This window comes from Temnothorax americanus, unplaced genomic scaffold, assembly GCF_048541705.1.
Source record: "Temnothorax americanus isolate GAGA-0224 unplaced genomic scaffold, ASM4854170v1 Scaffold29, whole genome shotgun sequence".
NCBI lineage: Eukaryota > Metazoa > Arthropoda > Insecta > Hymenoptera > Formicidae > Temnothorax > Temnothorax americanus.
The window spans coordinates 2,454,434-2,476,137 of NW_027509432.1; the positions used below are offsets into that span (position 1 = coordinate 2,454,434).

Sequence of the window (21,704 nt, forward strand, 5' to 3'; positions counted from 1 at the left end):
GAGATGTAGGCGGTGCAGTTCTGAAAGAGGGGTAAGAAACATCCGAGATACAACTTTCCCGGAAAACAGGAAAGAATTAATGAGACGGGACCGAATGACTGACTACCATCTTGCAAAAGACAATAGGGGGAGGGAGACGGAAGGAGAAAAGGGAGAAAAAAGAAAGAAAAAGAAAAGGAGAATTGGATCGCAAAAATGCAAAAGTTTTCCTCAAGCTGCTCAAGTGCGTCTCTCTGCCGCCGCGCCGCGCCCGGTCGGAAGTCACGCGAATCGTTGCTCGCGGAGGTGGCGTGTCCTCCTTTCTTTCCCGAGCAGCTGAGCGGCTTCTTCCTCCTCCTCTTTGTCGGCCGGCGAGCTAACTTCGTGTAATCTGAATTTTCCGCGGGGACGTCAAAATAAAGAATAGTTCGAAGCGGACGAAAGTAACGAGAGGGTTCTCCGCAGCTGGCCGGTATTACGGGTATTACGGAGTGGACGTTTAATTAAGAGGATACGCACCAATTCATCAAAGATGACAAATGAGTTATGCTTACGGTGTATAAGCTTGACAACTGTTATCAGACATCACTCATAATACATGATCATAGATTCCAAAAACTTCACATCAAATCGATAACTATTACACAAATCTGCATCACAGCCAAATTGAGTTAATTCAAAAATTTTGTTAGGAATTAAAAGGCTCCAAATTATAAAAAAAATTAATAATTTTGTAATAAAACAAATCTAATTTGTATAATCTTAAATCATTATCGCAAATTCTTATTGCTAGTATTAGGAGTATGTGTTTTTAATAATTTATTCTATTAAAGTAGAGCAACGCTGTTGTGCTTTTATCGCGTGTTATCCTGATAATATTGGCAATCGATATCGTCGCTCGTGACGGAGTTGGCGCGTATTTTTGTAAGCACATAGAAGAACTATTCTCTAATGTTTCGAAAATAAAAACGATATTCTGTTGACATTGTCAGGTCACGGCGAATTATTTAGTGGGGCATTTTTAGGGAAGATGGCCTCGTTCCATTAATTTAGCATGCATGAAACGTGCTGATGTTATTTGCGGCCGTCGTTAACTAGCGCGCAGTAAAGTACCATCTTTCATTATTTTGCTACACAAGATAGTTTAACGATCTTTTTTTCGTAAGAGTGAGTGTGATAATTAAAACTCTGATAAACGAGACGGCGTAATGATTTTCCGATAATGAAATTAAAAATTATATAATGCAACAGATTTAATTGCGTTTATTTAATAACTATCTTGAAAACATTATAAAATATTTATCCCAAAATTCGTATCGATCCTTATACATTCCAAATTTTCTTCTCCAATTTAATTACAAGACTAGTTGGAAATAAATGAGTAAGTATATAGTTTTAACCGTGTGAAAAATCAATTACTACCTTCAGTCGTAAAACATGTTGACTTGCTTAATATTGCTCGAAATTGTCACTGTAGAATATAAGATCCCACATTTATTTGATCTGTAAACCACTTCGCCCCTGTGCGCTTTGACTAATATTAATTGACTAATATTCGCTCACCGCGCGCCGTTCGGATCAGATAATTTCGGTTAAGTGGCTCTCGGGGAAAACGATCGCATCGCGTCAGAGCGATGCAACGGCAGCGTCGCGTCGTTTCCGTTGAGCGACGCTTTCCCTCCGTCCCCTTGTCGATCGTTCTTGTCACACGCTATTCGACCTGCGGCATCGATCGCACTCATCCCGCACTCGCGTCAGGAGAGGAGAACGAGCAGCTCCTCCGGGGTAAGAACAAACGTGCCGTAATGACGAAGCTTTGTCGAATTAGAGCTTTCCTTCCCAGCCATTTCGCGCTCTTCCCGTCTTCCCTTTCCTCATATATAGCCACTCTCGCCCACCCTCGCTCGCGGCAGCGTGGCGCGCACGTGTGTGTCGGCGTGTGTGCCAACCCTATCCCGGACACATGGGTCGTCTCTGTGCGTCGGGGTTCCTTTTCCATCCCCATCTTCCCCCCCCACCCTGCCAGCTGTGTGCGTGTATCTACCGGCAGACATAATTAACAATTAGTTCCCCTCTCATAAGTCAGGCGTTCCCTTGGTATGCGACGTGTGTCTATTGCCCCGTCGTAAATTGCGTGTCCTTCCTCGACGCAGAATCACGCGCGCAAGATCGCGCTAGCGACTATCATTAATCATTATTGTTCGTAACGAAAAAGATCCAGTTCGACCGATCGAGCGATTGTCGAAGGCATCAAATTAAAGTAGTACACGGAGAACTCCCCGTCCCGATAAGAAAACTCGCTAGATTCGCTCCGTAAAAGTAAATTAATAGAGAAGTTTATTCTAAAGCAAATAAACAAGAGTCTTAAAAAGATTGGATTTTAACTTACTGGACACCTTTAATCACGATCACGGAGGCGATGATCAATCGTGAATTTCTTAGTGCTGTTTTATAACGAGGCTTCATTCTGCATCTAATTGCACGACTGTGTTCTTTAATTCACTTTTTAATTCACTTTTGTCACTTCACACCAGATGAATTTGCGTGTCGGAAAGAATTTTTTGTTTGCAAATGCAAATAGAGAAACTGCAAACTTGTATTGTACATACGCGCATGTTTGAGGTGGATGCTCGCAGCGGAATTCATTTGTTCGGCAACGCCAGCGAATCTCCGCGGAAAAACGAGGCGCAAGTCGCGGCGCGTGAGAAAATAGTTTTGGAGTGAAAATCGGTTGTTTACGATTCGGGGAAGTTGTATTTTTCCGGCGGGCGTCGCCGTGACAAGATACGACGACCAAGATACAAAATATTCCGATATTAGAAAAACGTGTTTCAGTCCAAAGCCGGCGCGAAATTAAAACACGATAAGCGCGGTATCGGAAAAATTGCATTTATTATTTGTAACAAACAGACTGTTAATAAAAAAATATTATTCCCAAAGCTGTTTATATGCGGCGTTACTTTGTGTCGTCGCAAAAAAGCTATTTCGAACGTTTTCATTGTCATTATTTTCATTTAACGATACTTGTTTCTTCTGCACTGTGCCAATGAACGCATTAACGTGTCGCCAACTATCTAATGAACAAAAACCGAAACAATTTCAACGCGCTGACACATGTGGGAGCGAAGGTTACGCCACTCGGTGAGAAGAAAAATTGAGAGCGCCAACAATTGGCGAAATTAAACTCGATGTACCCTCGCGATGCTCGAGACGCGCGTTTACATTCCGAAACATTTTACTCATTGACGATTTAATAATTCATGACTTCGCAATCCCGTCGATAATAGAAGATAGCTTCTCGCGAGTTTACATCGCGAGTACGCAAATCAATCACTTTTTTTTTCCCCATTGAAACTTCCTTCGCTCTCCTTCGGCAAACTTTATTCGCAGATATTTCGTCCGACAATATGGAAGGTTATTTGTGTGTAAAACTCTCCGAGACTCGGGGATAAGTACGGAAAATGGCGTTGCATTGCTGAAAAGTATTTCGTGCTTTTTTTTCACGACTTCGCTTTTACGTAAGCAAGAAGAAAAAGAACCGTGTGCAAATAATATAAAAACATGCAAACATTCCGATACGCATAGCCGAAGGATTAATTGTGTTACATATTCATTCGTGGCGACGCGCACTTACTTAAATATCAAACGTTACGTCCGAGTTCGACCGTGGTTTTTGCTATCGCGGTTATCCACACTCGCGGAATAAAACAAAAGCTTATATTACAGAAACGAACGTTTAATAACGAGATTAACACAATGCGCAATAAACTAATCGAATTTGTAATACGTTTGCGCAGTCGACCACGACGCGTCTATATACAATTTGCGATCTGCGCGATTTATTAAATCCTCTTTTCTTCCCCACGTTAATTACTTTATTCGTAAATGTATATTATTTTACTCGCAACGAAATTATGATTTATTTATAATCCATTTATATTCACACTCCGCTTATTTATCGATTGATTGCTTCATCCGATGATCGAAGTAATCGATCTTCGGCAAGATATATTCGAAGGAGAACAGCGATCACAAAGTCCTTTTTTGTCGAAATTGATCTGATCATGCTATTATATTGTGGTATTTTCAAAGAACTTTCATAATTCTTATCTGTTTTGATCAAGAACTGTTGCAATTCATTGGAAATAAAACCGAAAGATGTACCGTGCTGGGGAAAAACGATCATGGTTCACGTATTTGTGGGGAAGAACCATCAGAGTCCAACATACAATGTAAACACTAAGTAAACACTATGCATTCCGATATTCACCGCTAGTACCTTTTTCAATAGCTTCCTAAAACATCTGGATGTCTTGAAACTTAAAATTGCGTTTTTCTCAAAATTACTTCGGATGGACATTGATCGTTTTTCCCCTGTACCCTTCCATTTGTGTCTATATCAAACAAGGGAACTGTCCTTCACCGATTTTGATGGGCTTTGGATGTATTGTAGAATAGTGAAAAATCGAAGCATATTTAGGGATTGAAACAACCCCTCGAGAGAAATTCCATATTGGATTACGAGTGAATATCTCTGAAACCGTGAGGTATATATGAAAAAATGTTTTAGACAAGGAGATTACGGTATTAAGCAATCTCTGTAACCGTGTATTTAGATTTTTTTTAAGTCTCATTTTTTTTACATATCTCCACCCTTCAATGGTATTTTCGCAAAAATATAACATTTAAAAATTGCTTCGAAGCCGATAAAAAAATACGTGTGTCATTTTTCGCTATTCTACAATACATCCAAAACATATCAAAATCGGGACAGTTCCAAACGTTCCCTTGTTAGTTACATAATGTCAGCGAGCCTACTTTTTTTTAAATCTATGTAGCATTAAAACTTTTTGTAGGATAACCCTCCCTTTTTTCGTTGTCGATGATTCGACTGATCCTCGGTCAAACGATAAGCCGGGCTTTCTCAGGGAAAATGAGCGCGAAATTAATGCGTCCCCGCGGTGGAATCGGGAGCGCGCGAGTTTGAAGCACCGACCGACATACAACGGGGTGAGGCGGCGCGTATCCGTGCGGATGCGCGCGAGGCTCGGCGCTCGGCTCTCGGCTCCTCCGCGAGCGCCCGCGTACGGGCCGCGCTCGTCGCTCGCAGTATCGCGGCGACCTTCGAGTCAGGAGTATCCGTCGGTTGCGCATCTCGTCGACGTCGCGCATCGGTGTCGTGCCCGGCGAAAAAGGGGGATATTCGCGGTGAGGAGGCCCGCCGCGCGCCGTCGTGAAACGTGAGAACCTCTCCCGCTCTTCGTGACCAAATTCGTGCGCGTCGCCGTCGCGGCGCCTCCTCGGCCGAGAGGCCGATTCCACGAGTCCCGAGCGCGATCGGCTGGGAAAAAGAGGAGAAACTGAAAAGAAGTAACTTCGTGGCACCTGTGTCGCTCGATATTCCTCTCCCATCCCCCCCCGCCGCGCGTTTCGCGATTCGCCAGGACGAAATCTTGATCCTGCGATGTCCGTGTGATATATATACGTGTGCGAGGTGTTTTCACGAGTATTTCTGCCCACTTTACCGTCTCCCCGCGCCAGCCCGGAATCCGCAGATAAAGGGGTTGCGCACACACACAGACGGAGGGTGGGAGCGAGACGTCGAAGGTGTCGGAAAGGTAAAACGACTGAGAAGAGTTATGTATACGCGTTGCAAAACCTCGAATACGCAGATTTCTCGACTGTGTGAATGGCTTGATGCGCACGATTTTTGTAAGACGTTTCCAAAAATATCGCCTGGTACTCGTATATATCAGGGTGCAATCCCCCTGCGACTTGTGATTTTTGGAACTTGATCGATGATCACTGAAAGTACAAGTGCGGCTTTCGCGAGATTGATCCTAACTTTTCGCACACCGTGTTTATTATGGAACAGGATCCCGCGTCTCTCGAGTCTAAAGCACGAAAAGCACGTTCCCTGTATATATCGATCACTCTCCGAGCCGGAATTTTGTTAAGGGAGGCCACTTTCGCAAGATGCCTTTGAGTTTTTGGATACATCGACGGACGGAAGTGATTTAGCTGAAGGCTAATTTGTTTTCGGGAATACTTGTGCTTTTTCTCCCCTTTATACGCGAATAAGCTCCGAGTCCTTTGACCGATTGTTCACTCAACGTCGAGCTGGTAAACAGGGAGGTCGAAGGCGCGCTCCTTTCACGGAAAAAGAATTTCGCGCGTCGGTGCATCGCTAGCGATCGCCACTGCGCTGCTTCCGTGTCTGAGGTGTGCGTGCAGTTTCTACTTTTTCCCCCATCCGTCGAGCTGATAGAATGTCGCGGGCTCCGCGCTATTGCGTGATTTTCTTCAGTACCTTGACCTTATGTACCAATGATAAAAATGTCAATCACAGCCTCTTTTTTAACATTAATACATGAACATTACACATTAATTAACAGTCTAGCTACGACGGTAATTATAAGTAAACGTTTGGAATCGCCACATAGGGTAATATAAATTTTTACCCTGTTTACATTCTTTTTATATCTTGATATCCTTTAGCGGCTTAATCCTTTTTCGAACTGTTTAAAAGATATATTGAGGATGTTTCAATATACCTATTGTCGTACGTATCAATTTTTATTGGCTGGTTCATTAACTGGCAATGACATTTGATACCTGCCGCGTCCGATGCGAGCTCCGGCATTGTGTAACTCCGGTTACATCCGGTGAGTTAAGGTTATTATTACGCAGTAACTATTACGTATTCGCACGATGCGCAGCTCAGATTTTGGCGAGGGAAGATTCCATTAACCACGGTTTGGAACCCTAAATCCAAGCTCCGGCTCTCCACACTACACATACTAACGTGGCTCCGTCTCAGATTCCTCAGCGCCCGGCTATTAATTCTCCAAAGCTAATTAACCGAGATGTGTCGTACATGCAAACTTAGTTTCCGTAGACGTATATGAAATATCCAATAAATAATACGCCTATATCAAGTTTCATTCCAACTACAAAGAAGTTAATTTGAGAAGCGTGACAAGGACCAATATATACGGAAATAACGAAAATACTGCGGTTGCGTTAAAATAAACGATTAATAAATGTCACTTTTCAATTTGCTCTCGAAGAGAGTCTTACGTTGCGAAAGATAATCTCTCTCACTGCGATGTATTCCTCGGGAACGATCGGCGGCAAGAAAGCATTACGCGCCGCTCTTGCAAATTCATGCAAAGCTTTTCTTTTCGGACAAGATTCCCGGGCTTTTCATTATTTACGTGCCAGCAAGTAATCAGATTTTCGACAACTTGTTGCTTACCGGAAAGTGCGCGCGGAAAGGCGAAGTTCGAAGACACGGAGGCGGAGATTCGCGCTAACAGACCGACGAGAGATATAAAGGACGTGAGCGCGCGCGACAAAGAGAGAGAGAGAAAGAGAGGAAGAGAGAGAGAGGGAGAGAGAGAGAGTGGAGAGAGAGAGAGAGAGAGAGGGAGAGAAATCAGCCCCCGCGACCATTAAATTAATCAACCCGCCCGAGGAAAACTAGGCGACGGGCCCCAAGCCCTGAAACTCTTTGTCATCCGCGATCGTTTGTACACCGCTGTCGCGTCTCCCTTCCTCGGTCGCCGTCGCTTCTACTTCCCGGGGACGGCGACGATGACGACGGAATAGGGTCACCGGGGCTGAAAAACAAACGAACGACGGTAGATCCCGCGATACGACGACCGCGCGAGGACGCGCGGAGCCCGGGGTGTTGCAAACGGGAAACATAACTCGCGCCCGGTATGAGTTACTCCGCCGGCGCCGGTAATGAAACATAATGAATTGTAAAGCAAAAAGGAATTTTCTGTTTACCCGCTGCTGCATGCTCGCGCGAGGGGCTGGCTCGCGGGGACTCGCGCGCTACGCGGTTAAATAATGTGTTCGCCACGGCCCCGTATACTCTCGGTCTCGCAAGAACCCTCTCTCCGGCGAAACTACTCTCCAGCTCCGCGTTCCCCGAAGTGCGCTTCGTCGTCGTCGAGCCCGACTCTCTCGGAGCGAACTATAATTACAGATTTTTACGCAACGCGTGGCTGACGCGAGCCGCAAATTGAGGACAGTCTCCAGTGACGTTTGCCGCACAATTTCACACATTTTCCGCACGATGCAAAAATAATGGAGGAAAAATCTCAGAGACTACATTTCTGCGCGATGCGTCTTAGAGAATAAAATGAAACTGGACAGACGTATTAGAAAATTTCAAGATATCTATTTTTCGTTAAAAAAAATTAACGCGACAAGCTTCTTTCTCGTAATTTAACAATTTTACATAGAAAATAAATTATTTCATATAATAAGACGAGATTCTATTATTAAAACTTAGAAGATGGAGTATTTCTTACAATCGATAAAAAGTTAAACGTACTTGAGAATAAAATCACATGCGTTTTTACATTTTGCATCAAATATATTATAAAAGTTTCTGGTAGAAACTATTTATCTCACAGCAAGACGGTGGATAATGCATGGCATTGAATCGTGTCTTCCTCGGATCCAGTTTCTCACAATCGCGTGCAGCGCATTGCGATCAATACCGAATCGAGAAGATACACTGAATAATGCTGAACATCGAAAGCTTTGTAGTTATCTCGCTGTACCGGCGCGGAGGGAAATGCTCGGCGATGGATTCAAAGTTCGCAAAGAGTTTCGCGCGGGGGATATAAATATTTTCCGTGTGCTTTTCATTAAGTTTTCGTTTACTTTTTAGTCCTTCGTCAGAAAGACCAGCGGCGGGATACAGAATGCTCGTCTTAAAAACGGAAATCTTCTGTTTACAGAGAGAAGCTTTTCCAAGCGTTAACACCTAAGCAATATTTTCGAGCAATACTTCCGAGCGTAAAATTCTCAATATTTAGACATAGGGACACTTATGCAAATCTCATCTGTCATGACTTATAGTCAGAATGATTTAGTTATCGTGTTCAATGTATGAGTAGTAATCAAGGAATTTAACGATAAATATATCAAATATTTGTTTTAGAATTTTGCCATACAGTTTTATTATCAAGAGCAAAAATAATCACTATTTCACTTTAATACTTTTTATATGAATGTCTTGTATGCATCCCTGTAATTATTTAATATCAAATATCTTGCACGTAAATATAATCAAATATTTTTATAAATATCATGGTATACTACCATATGTATATGTGTAGAATAATATGAGCCACTTTGCAAATTCGATTTGATAAGTAGAAATATTTTCTAAAATACTTTTTATCGAGTAGCAAATTAATGGCCGTCAATTCTCTCTCTCTCTCTCTCTCTCTCTCTCTCTCTCTCTCTCTCTCTCTCGCACTCGATATCGCACTCGAACGGTTCTATAGCGACGAGATTTTTCTTGGAGCCGAGTGGTCAGCCCAAAAAACCCGACTCGAGATTTGGACGAATCGCGACACGAGTGACGTCGACCGATCGGAAGCGATTCGGATATGATTTGATTTTTGAACGTGCGCGGATCTGCATACGTAAACACGCGAGAATGTCACATTCACTTGCTCGCGGGATATGATTGCGTTACCCGTGCAATTTCGCATAATCATCTGGAAAGAGGGACACAACCGACCGATTCCCGATCTTCGGTCGATAGATTACGGAGTTTTAAAGCGCCACGAGATTTATGCGACTCACGGGGAACATAAGACGTATGCGGGAGCAAGTGATGACGATGACGGCTTTTACGCAAAGCAGTTTTCTCGATCGTTTCCGTGGGGTAAGATGATAATTGAAGAACGTTCTACTTCTCTCTTTTCGCCATCAGGTATAATGGATTCACTTAGAAGAGAAATCGGCACGCGCACCTATATACGCGCGATGGACGGAAGGGACGGAAGGGCGCGGGCGTTCACCGAGCGTCACCTTTCACGCGGCGTTTTATCCGCCCGCGCGATAATACCGCGTTATCCTTTTGATTGCGTCCATGTAAAAGAATCCCGGAATCAGCCCCCCCATGCTGGGCTCTCGCCGCCACCTGAATTATTCAGCAGTTACGCGCGCGCGGCGCGTCTCCTCTCTTTCGGCGACACGCCTGCGGATCAATCTTGTTTACCGCTCCGAAACCGGGTTACCACCGCGGAGAGCTTGCTTAACAATACAATTCGCACAAGCACCCGTTTCTGGGCTGTCGTCCTGAATTATCATATATGCCTCATTCATCGCACGCTTCAGAGCGACATGCATTCATTATCACAATGACTTGACTTTCAGAAGTTTGTTTTCGGCCCTAATGACGGGTCCTCCGATGAAGTTAGAGTCGATTTTGTGGAAATTGTAAAATATGAAATTAAAATTTAAGAAAACTTAATTAGCAGCAATTCAAATGTTTTTCTCGAAAAATATCTATAGGGTAAAGAGGAGCTATTTCAGTTAGTTAAAAAAAAATCGAATGAAAGGTTTGCAAGACAGGGAGTTTTTCAGTTTTCAGGGTAAGGAGAAAAACTTATTGATTTTTTGAGGCTTTTTGTCTTGAAAATTTTTTATTTGATTTTTTTCTTTAACTGACATAGCCTCTTCTTACTCTGTAGTGAATGAAGCTAAGTGAAGTCTTATATTTTACTCTTATTGTTCGCTGCATTCGAATGCTATACGATTATGCGATAACGCGTGATTATGCAAGTTGCGCGTAATGGCCTTGGTGCCTATAGTCCTGACGTAAAAACGAGGCATTTTCCCACCGACGGAAATATCAGACGATTGCGCGATCCCCAGAACGCGATGAATTGTTACCCCACTTTATTCTATTTCAGATTTCAGTCCATTCCCCGATAAGAGATAAGCTTTATATTTTCCCCGGTATCGTGTAGTAGTAACCGTAGAAATTACTACTCCGGAATAGCTGCACTTGTAGGTCGTTCTGCAACTTTATCTTTCCTTGACGTTTCCTTGTACCGAGCACTTTAGAGAAGTTTCACGTTCCTTTTAATATTTTGTTGGAAACACGCTCGGAAAACCGTCGAGAAGAACGACCCCGCACACGCGTGCGCACTCGCGCGTCGAATTCCTCATCGCATGCGTTTCAAAGCATCTCAAGTATGTAGCGCGTATACACGGACACGTTAATACGTATGTACGTGTCGCATACTTTGGCGCGCGTCAGCCGTAGTTAATAGGCGCTCGACGACGATGTTTATCTCCTTCATTTTTTTTCTCTCTCTTTTTCCCCGCAGATGTCCCGTGGCACGTGGCACCGGTGGTCGGTGCTCTTGCTGCTCCTGCTCGCCACGAGATTCCTCTCCGTGCACGGCCAATGCGGATCGTACGCCCAGGATCGGCAGGAGAAGCAGGAAAAGCAGGACAAGCTGGCGCTCTACAAGGTCACCCTGAGGACCTACTGGTCGAGGGCGCGATTCCCGCGACACTATCCGGAGTGGAAGCCTCCGGCGCAGTTCGGCAAGCTGATCGGTGAGTAGTTCGTGTGCGGCGTCAGTTCGCGTCCGACAGGATGATTTTCGTGTGATTTTTATATATCCGTTTTATCTCTCGATTATATTTTTGAAGCATATATATTGTCACTGAGTGACATGTTGTTTTATTTGACTTCAAAAATTTGCACGGTACACGAGCAGCGGTAGAGCATATAGTAAACAGCGATGAATAAAACATCGTAGAATTACACGATTATTATTCTAGGATTAATGCTGCAGTCTTGGTTGCAGTGATGAGTAAAAGCTTGAAGTAATTCGCGTAACTGGCGTATGAAAGGAATCGAGCGATTTCACGTGGGCTGCTTTTTTGCAGAATAGTTATCGTCCAATTCAAAAGCTGCGATGTCTCATTTGCGACGCATTCAAATCCGGCTCGCAATTCGAGTGAAAATTGAAATGTAAAACGGCACGTCGAAAATACTTCGCTCTTTACATACGTATCAAATGCAGTTTTAATCGAACGCGGCGTCATGAAAATTAAATTAAATCGTTCCCCGGTGCAATCCGAATCTCGGTCGATAGGGAACGCGATAAAAGAGCGAGATTTTTCTGATTATTTCGAATCTGCGCGCGCGATCCGCGAGCAACGCGATCATTTCGCCGCAGGAGAAGCGGCGTCACCTTAATGAGATTTCTCGACGCTTTCTCTCTTTCTCACGCCGACTGTTCGCGCCGTCTCCGGTGAACATCAGCGGTCTCTCGCGGTCTCAGCGGTCGCCCGGTGAACAGCGCGTCACCGCCAAAACTTTAATTCGATCAAATCCCTCCAGGTCTTGCGCGATTCCGATCACGGCGAATACTTATTTCTCTCCCGGCGCGGCGGCGGCGGCGGCGGCGGCGGCGGCGGCGGCGGCGGCGGTTTGCGAGCCAATCGTGCGTCTGATTCGGGCAACGTCAGCCCAAGTCTTATTCCCCGGGTTTATTCTCTTTCGACCTCCTTTCCCCGGCAGCACGAAGGCGACCGCGACGGGGAATGAAACGATAATTGGAGAAGTTGGGAATTATCGCACGACACCGCTGGCGTTTGCAGTCGTCCGTGATGCCGCGCCTGACGCGAATTTGAAATGTCGTCGGTCATGCACGGGTGCCCCTCGAGGTGCAGCTGCGCGATATGTGTATACACGAGGTGTCCCGGGTACAATCATTCGATTTACATTTGACTAAATCCTTCGACTAATATTTGGGATATTTGTTATCTAAGACTTCACATCAGGACCGTAACACAGTCGAGTATTAAACGATAATTTTTATTCATTGTTACACCGATCGCCAGCTGATCAGGGGTATCTGATCGTCTGAGTCGCTTCTGGTTGGGGCGACACCCTGTAGACACACGAACAGGTGTCGTAAGTCTTCGTCGGTCCATAAATCCCTCGCGTTCCCTCTTGCTACCAGTTAGTTCTCTATAGTTTCGCGCTTTCGGTTGGTGTCTGTGGTCGCGACCCCTTTATTCTCGCCTCGCCTCGTCTCGTCTCTGTCCGACTCAGCCACCCACCCACTTCGGCTGGCACCAGCCATCCCTTTCTTCCGTCGTGAAGTCGAATAAATCCCGCCGTTAGACCCGATCCGGCCGTTTCGCCGAATGTACGAGCGTTCCGCGAGAAACCTCAAATTCGAATTAGAAAGCCGCGCGCGCGCGCGCGCGTGCCGCCGAAATTCAATTTCCAGACTCCAGCGGAGTCGAGAAACCGCGGTCGGCGGGCATAATATGAGGAGAATCCGGAGAGCTGCGGTTCCCGACCTCGGTCGCGTTTTGTTCTTCCGCCGAATCGTTTTCCTACGCCGACAGTAATGCTCCGCGGCTCGAAATTATACTTCGTGAAATATCTCATTCGAAAGTGAAGCTAATAATAACGATTATACGAACGAATTGAACAATAAAAGATTTCATCGACAACAATTACAAATAATTATATTTATATAATTGGTTCTTAAATAATTGGAGTGGTTCTTATGTATAATCGATAGATTACTTTTCCTTTGAAAACTTGGGTTTCTCAAAGTTTTGTATATCCCCAATCGCCTTTCTCCGTTTAATAAATAAACTACGTATTTATATTTACCTATTTTAATTGCGTTCGCGAAGTACATCAATGTTTACTTCAGCGATAAGTTTAATAACTACATTGCTGTCCAACGAAGTCAATTTCGCAAGAATGTAATTTTACAGGTAAGGAGGAACGCAATTCGAGAAATCGGAAAAAAATTGTATAGGTTGGCCTCGGGAAAAGGATCGAATGCCGGTTAAATAAAGAATCGGAGGAGAGAGGCATGGGATATATATATATATATATATATATATATATATTTTTTGCGTGATACGAAAGGGCCACGTGAAGTGGGCTCGAAACAGAACGGAGCGGAACAAAAGCGGCGACAAAACGTAATCGAAAATCCTTTACGCCGTCCCGGAGAGAGATCGCGGGGATGGAAAAACGAGGCCCGACGAGGGGTGGGTTTGGGTCAGAGGGAACAGAGGATGGTAGCAGGTTTCTCTCTGCATTCCGCAGGACCTCCACGAAAGACCTCTCTCCGTGGATATATCCTGCGTGCACACGGACGAGCGAACACGTTCGATCGTTAACGGCCGACTAATGGAATGGAATTCGCATCGCTTCGTCCTCGCCGTATATACACCCCCGTCGTTTCCGCCATTCCTTCAGCCGCGCGCACAAAATCGTAAAACTGTTGCCGGCGCGCCGCCGTTGCTTTTTCCTTCGTGGCTCCGGTCGATTAAGTTCGATTTTTTTCCCCTTCCCCCTGCTGTTCTTCTTCTCCGACCTCGGTATTTTCCTTCCCCCTCCTACACCTCTTTATCCCTTTGTTCCTGAATTCCAGATTTAAGTGTGGGCGCACGCAACCGTGCGCGGGCATGTTTTTTTAAGGCGTTATCGCCTCTAGATACACGATATACCGTACATAGGTACATTTTTTATACTCTACGGCGCGCAGGTATAAAGATAAATCTCGCTTGGACAAAAATAGACGGATTCCTCAGTTGATATTATACTTATGGACTTTATACGACAAAGATAAAATAATAATAGCATTTTTATCGAGATCTTTCTCTTACACAAAAAATCTACCAAAAGACACATTCGAGATATATTGAATAATCAATGACGAATCACAAATAATTCTAATGCAAAAGGATAATACTTCAATGCCCCCCGCGCGTAATCGGCGTATAACCTTTGCGAAAAAATGGCACGTTTAACTAAATCGGGAATCGAGCATAAGCGCATCGGAACCAGTCATAAGTAAACTGGGTCGGAATAGATACGCACATTTTGCTCAGTTACGAGCTCCCAACTTGCCTGTGCAACATATTCACGAGGAACAAAGAGACGCGCTGTTACCGCGCGCGTATCTGCAAGGCAAACACGATAATAATAGCGTCGCTAATGCACGGCGGACGCTACGCTAATGGCGAGCAAATATCTTTTTTCAGTAGTAAAGCAAATTACATCAGTTAACAAGAAAAATCTTGTAAATGTCTTTGCGCGACTTGCGGAAACGTGAAATATTATCTGGAAGGCATAAAACACTCTCGCGACACTTTCCGAACATTTCGATTATAAAACGAATCTAACTTTAAATTCAAAAAATATATTTAACAGTGTTAAAATTATTGACATTTTACTTTGCTACAATATTATAAAGAAAAGGTCAGCCGGGTCAGCGCAAAGTACATTTGATGTACTTTCATATATCACTAATTATTTGCAATAGCACGTGTTGTAGGTATAACGACTCTTTCATTATAATAATACATAAAGTGTCGCACAGTATATATTGACGCAATAATCCCGTTATGATGAATTATTCTCTCGACAAAAAGTGCCGATCGATATTCAGATTTTTATTTCGTATGAACGGCGGGATTATTACGGCCATATGTTTTCCATAATATGTTTCCCCACGTAGCTTTTATTCAGCGGCGATGATACACGTCGAAAGTTCGAGTTATTCGTCGGGGAGGGATTGTCCCGAGTCCCGAAACCATCAGCAGGCCGAAAGGCACTTTGGAGTATGCGAAAAAGTTTGCCTATTGCCCGTATGTTAATAGATACCCATATAACAGCGACAGGAAAGAATGATTTCCCTCGTCATCGACGGTCCGTAGAACCGATAACGGTACCGCGGGATAAACATCGTTTAAGATACACTTTGTATACCATTTCGTGGACGCGCGCTTTGAGGTGTATTCACGCGGTACGCTCCATCCATCTTTAAGTCCCCCGGCAGAATCTCTTTGGACGTTTGAGCGTCCTCTCTCCCGTGGCGTGAATCATCCAGCGCGCATAGGGCGGCCCAAAAATATCTCCGCTGAGCGCCGGCTTGCGATGTAAATGTGCCTGAATACGCTAGGATAGATTCACTAACGACCACTAACTTCGGTAAATAATCACTTTCGTTCGCGAGCGTTCGAGAATCAGAGATGTGCTTTATGTCTTCATCTTTAAGAAAAAGCGACAACATATACTAATATATATTTATATGTTGTCACTGGTAAAACTGTATAAAAAAACGTCTCTCTCTCTCTCTCTCTCTCTCTCTCTCTCTCTCAATAAAATATAACATAAATAAATTAATAAGTAAAGTGAAATACGTATGCAGAAACAGATTTAGCGATTATATAGTATTATAGGACTGAGACTGCTGATTGGAACTTGGAACCACTTCGTCGACTATGAAAAGAGTGATGCTCTCATGCAATCTATGCAAGTCCCGTGGAAGTCTGATCATGAGCGACTAGGAGCGCGCAGCAGGGGTGGTGTCCGATATAATGCGACGTACACAATATACCGTAGATTTCCCGGCAAGTTCCCCCGCGTTTAGACACCCGCCGACAGAACGTCTTGAAACTTCGCCGGAAGTGAGGCAGACTTCGCCAGAGACGCGGAACGGGGCCACGTAACAGCGCGCGAAGTACGTGCGCGGCCCAAGCACGCTAATCCCGCCGAACTTTCGAAATATATATTCGCGTCCGCGAAGCATATTTTCCCTTCTTTATTAGATTCCGGTCCCCGCGCTTTCGCGGGATCCTCGACTCGGCGCCGTGGCGGAGAGCCAAGAAAAGAACGTACGCGCCGAATCTGTACAATAATTCTAGTGGCGTCTGAATGCTAATTGTGTGAAATTGCGCGAAGACACGACGGCCACGTAATCGTCGAATGACTGAGGTGATTTATGAGAGGCGAAATTAGAAGAAAGATAACACGCTATCAAAATCCCGGTTTTAGTAGGAAACCGCGCGAGATGGGAAATGTTTGCGCGAGATGTCAGACCCCTCTTTTGCGGACGAGCCAAGAGAGCTTAGGGCCGTTTCTAATTATTCTACACCCGAGACACCCGCATCACGCACGCACGCGCGCGCACGCTGCTCTCGCTACTTTTTCTTTTTTCCTTCTTTTTTTTATTTATAGCCAGAGAGCGGCGGTTTGGTGCAAGCGAGGTGCAGAGGGGGTCGACTGGACTGCGAGCGAGGTAAGCGCGTGGAGCGGAGATCTAGAAAAAGCGCGAAAGAAGGAACGAAGTGAAAGAGAAAGGGAGAACGAGCGAGAAGACGGGAGGGGTAGCGCGCGAAGGGGAGGAGTATTTTTAGCCTGGACCGGAGAGAGGAGCCGAGCACACGAGCTCCTCTCGTTTTGCTCCCGTTTCTCTTTTTCCGTATATACACCGGCTGCACCCATATTGACGGTGAAAAGCAGAAGAAACGGAACGGACGGCGGGGGAGAGTGCCATTGTGTTGGCGGATTTGTTAAGATTGAAATGTCGATGGGAAAGAGAGGATGCAAACGTACTGTGACTGGCGATGGATCACTGACTCCCTCGTCGCGCGAAAAGATTACATAATACGCAGGTTGGTTCCCCGACCATGTATATCCCGGATCGACCGACGACGTTATACAATCATCCGGGGTCTCGCTAAACTTGACTATACTTCGATCCTCCTCGCGGCCTTCCCTTCGTTACTCGACGCTTCGAAAGAAAACCGGAAGCACTCCGCGCGCGTCTCGGCTAGTGATGAGACTCGGAGAAGCATCAAAGCAATTTTTAGTGTACCACTTCCTGTTTGTCTGATCTCAGTGTTTAGTCTTCTTTCCCGAGAGGCAGTTTCAAAGCGGTACTTGTTACTCGAATGCAAGTTTCCGGTTCCTCATTAGCAAAGGTTTTACGTTATGTCATCTCCGTCTAAATTTCACATTATCAAATACACAAAGCCAGGGTGTGTACATCATCTTTTAATATATTAATCTATACCTAAATACATTCTACGTATATACAGTACACAGGCTATATTGCCATTCGCGATATTCTATCTTTTGACTCGTATGCTAATGACTCCTTTTTAGGTCTGCTTTTTATGCGACGGAGATGAATGATGTATCAAAGTTGGACATTTAAAAAAGATGTATTCCATATGATAGCGCGCATTAGGGGCGAATCAGCTTATATCGTCACGCGAAGGCATCAGGCTTTAACGATTTTACTGAATAATGATGTGTTCGTCGCTTTTCTATTTTCTATTCGCGCAATACAATCGTTCCTCCGACTACTTCTCATTCCCCGTGCTAACTGACCAACTTACTAAGACGCGCGCGGATTCTCCGGCAAATCTAAAAAGCCCACATTCATCTTTGTAGAGCATCTCGTTGCTCGGCCGTTTAAGCGGAGAGCGAACGGATTTACAATTTAATGCCTGTTCCAAGTCTTAATGTTAATTAAGCGAGACTCGCTCAAGCCGCGATAACGCGGATTCGAGACGGCGACGTGCCGCGACTGTTACGCGGCTCTTTAGTGGAGAATTAAGACCGCCCTAATTTCCGCGATCACGAGTTTCGCAGATGACACGTCGATTCGCAATGTCGACGGTAAGTCGCGTGTATTGGCGACTCAGCCCCTTAAATATTTTGCCAATTTCCAAGAATCATTCGGATCTATTTACTGCAAGCTCGCAGGAATATTGCACGCGGCTATCGATTTGTCCCGATGTGGCGCGCGATGTAAACACATTCGCCGTTCGCCGACCTGATATAGCGATAATACGGATAATAATTTGTGGCGACAGGAAATAGCCGGCACATTAATAACGACGTGTCCGGCATAGTCGATGTCTGCGTTTATTTTGCTGTCGCGGCGACCGACGGCGATTGAGATACCGTTCTCGCAGTGAAACGCCGCGAAAAATATTTATTACGGCGCATCTCGACAACGAAAATAGAACAGGTTAATGTACTCGGGGACACACACGAGTCACTCGCGCGAACGAGCATAATTGATATTCGTTTAATTAGTTTCTCGCGCATCACTAGTGACGAAATATTGGATTGAAAGAATAATCATGCGCGAAACGAGCGCTCGCAAAAGTCAACTTTTATCAGACGACTGAGCGACGTTCTTCGCTGCTAACACGGTTCCGTAGCCATCATTTTTTTTTCTCTGAAATGTACATTACAAAATACGTTATTATTAAATCAGAAAAATTTTTTTATACAACTCTTTTATATGTTGTAACATATTTTTGTGCGGCTCATCATTTCGTAATGTGTCTTATTGATGGATCAAAAGCTCATTAGTTATGCATAGATATTTTATAATATAGCAGCATTAAATAAGTCACGACTGATTTATTAATATCTTTCATAATCATACTGTGATATTTATATAATGGTCGGTGAAAACAAATTCTCGCCATAACACATAAAATAGATTCGGTATTAATAACAGAAGTTTAACAAAAGCCGAGGGCGAAGCGCGGCGAAAAACAGGAAGACGTCTTAAATCCAAAGTAATTCATTAGAAGCGTCGCGGCACTTCTGGTTTTGACTACCCGAAGGGTTTTTCTCTCGGGGGCGAATCTTCCCCTTATCAGTGTCGTAATCGCCAGCCAGAACAAACCGCAAAGTGTAACGAAGGAGGAACCTGGTTAGAGGAGCGAGCGACTGACAGAAAACCAGGGGTGCGGCGAGCGAGGTGGGAGAGAGCGAAGGAGAGAAAGAGAGAACGCGAGATGATGGTTTGAGGAGGGAGGGTGGAAGGCAGGACAAGTACGACGGAAAGCTTTCTGTAGCAGATGTAGTACTCGCATCTGAAAACCATCCCCCGAGGGGCTTTTGTTGATTTAATAAACGCTAGCCCTCGAGAGCTCACCAGCCCCCGACTACCCCATTGTCGTACCCTTCCTTCCACTGTCACCCCATACCATACCACCCGTCGTCTCCTTTTCTCTCTCTTTTTCTTTTTAATGTATATTTTCTATCTTTACTTTCGTTTAGCCGTCTTCCGTTTCGCAGTCGCTCCGCTCGTTCATTTGTTTCCGGTGCTTTCGGATTATGTTACGCGCGAATCAATGTCCGAGCACCGCACGGCGGAGGGTTGGGGCAGGTGGGAATGTGAGAAGAAGGGGAGGAGAGGAAAAAGAGACCCTTTCCCTTTGTCGCATCAGCGAGCATTTGCATGATACGCGAAAAACCGAAGCGCATAACGAAGCACGGCGCGACGATGCCGCGTGTTCTTGAGCACTTTCGAACTCGCGGATACGCATCCGATTGGATTACAAAGCGCGGGATTTCGCCATATACAGGATTTTGTGCAGCGCGGCTGTAATTACCTTACTCGTTATCCGAACTTCTTTTCAGCGGCGGTGCGCTCTCGTTACATCGTATCGCATTCCTTTCCGGGTTTCCGCTTCTTTTTTTTATCCGCGTCGGATGACCGTATCACGTTTCCCCCCTCCCCTTCGTTACGATATCGCATTTTTATCAGGACGAATCTCCCTTTGAATTTTAATATTCCTCGTCACATGATGGAATCGCGCACTCGACAAATAGAGTCGGAAAATCCTTATCCCTCCAGAATCTAGGAGCAACCAGTGTCAAGTGGTAATTTCCTGTAAAATTATTCAAATGGCGCCGCCCTTCTTCGTGAAGCTCCTCTGCCGCTCGGCGATTGGCACGGGGAGCAAATCACCCGCGTTTTCTCCGCTCTTCGATTCTGGAACGAATCTTAGGGTCTTGTCCTTTGTGATCCCGGTGAATCTCAAAAGACGGCTATTTACACGATAAGTTGAAGTGAAGCTGAAGAACGATCATTAATATACCTCGATCTATTAACGACACGTTCACGATCTTCATATATTATCGAGTAATGATTTTGTCACAATAAATCGCTTCGTGAAAAAATACCTCCGACAAACGCTCTTCAGGAATAACGTTTTTTTAAGATTAGTTTCAAGTTCAATCGACTTCAAATTAAAATTCTGAAAACGTGCCAGCAACTGATACCCACAACTCTTGCGCTTCATTTGCTTCTTTCGGAATTTCCATAATTTCCGATCGCGAATATTACCTTCGCGTTGGACCCCGTCTTATTATACCGCGCGTGACAAATCTCCGTCGCCGATAAGCTCGCTGATAAGCGTTAGGTAATGAGTGCTCACGTCCCATTAATAAATTCTTTCCCTCGCCGAGAGCTCTTCACGAAAGGGGATTATCCCTTTGGAGCCTGGATCCCTATCTCAGCCGCGCTCGCGCTATCAACAGTGCTCTCGCACACGCGGTTTTCACGGACACGTACACGTACACGTACGCGCACGGCGCGGCACGGGCGCTGCGACCACCGTTTGCGTAATGAGCCACATTCCCGGTTATGCGATCGTCATAATAATGCGTCCTTGCACGGAATAAAATCTGATTAACGAGCTAGTTTGGCGGAAACACGATATTAATTACGATTTAGTGCTACGTAGGTGGAATTTCATTTCAGAAATTGCCTCGGTTATTCAATATACGTGCCGGAGTCTCGCTGTGTGAAAGGCATACTGATGCTATTCGATATTTTGCCAAAGATTTCCATGCCGCTCCGTACATTACGGTAAATTACTAACGAATCGTTCGTATCTCACTTTGAAAAACGCTTTTACAAAGTTGTTGGGCGTTAATTATCGCCTCACGGTTTCCTATATAATGGCCAAAATAATCTTTAGAGATAAATTTTCGTCGAATTTATAATTAATGATTAATATTGGTGATTAACAATATGAATATACAAATATCTCTATCACATAATTATGATTGCTATATTGTTACTGTTATTCTATCAGATATAATGATTTTAACGGGTTGCGAGATTCACTTCGCGAGGATCATTTCGTAGGAGCGATTCGTTCCGGCTGTGCCCCACTATATATATTATACGATAATATCGAATGACCTCTTGGATCCGCTCTCTCTGCGGTGTCTGGAGTCTGGATGATAATGTTCAGTAAATCTCTGATAAAAACAGTATAAAGATAAATCAAAATGTGTTTGT

General features: G+C 44.7%; 1 protein-coding gene and 1 long non-coding RNA gene across 2 annotated transcripts in view; one reads left to right on the plus strand and one right to left on the minus strand.

The window, feature by feature from the left end:
• The window catches only part of LOC143899913 (uncharacterized), a 200,390-nt gene that overhangs the window by 14,188 nt on the left and 164,498 nt on the right, over nucleotides 1-21,704 (minus strand). The gene's annotated exons all lie outside the window — the stretch shown is intronic.
• The window catches only part of LOC143899897 (spondin-1), a 162,919-nt gene continuing 146,292 nt past the window's right edge, over nucleotides 5,078-21,704 (plus strand). Inside the window, exons 1-2 of the mRNA XM_077410672.1 lie at nucleotides 5,078-5,597; nucleotides 11,130-11,364. Coding sequence (XP_077266798.1) covers nucleotides 11,130-11,364 — 235 coding nt within the window. The 5' untranslated portion in view covers nucleotides 5,078-5,597. The remainder of the gene's footprint in view (nucleotides 5,598-11,129; nucleotides 11,365-21,704) is intronic.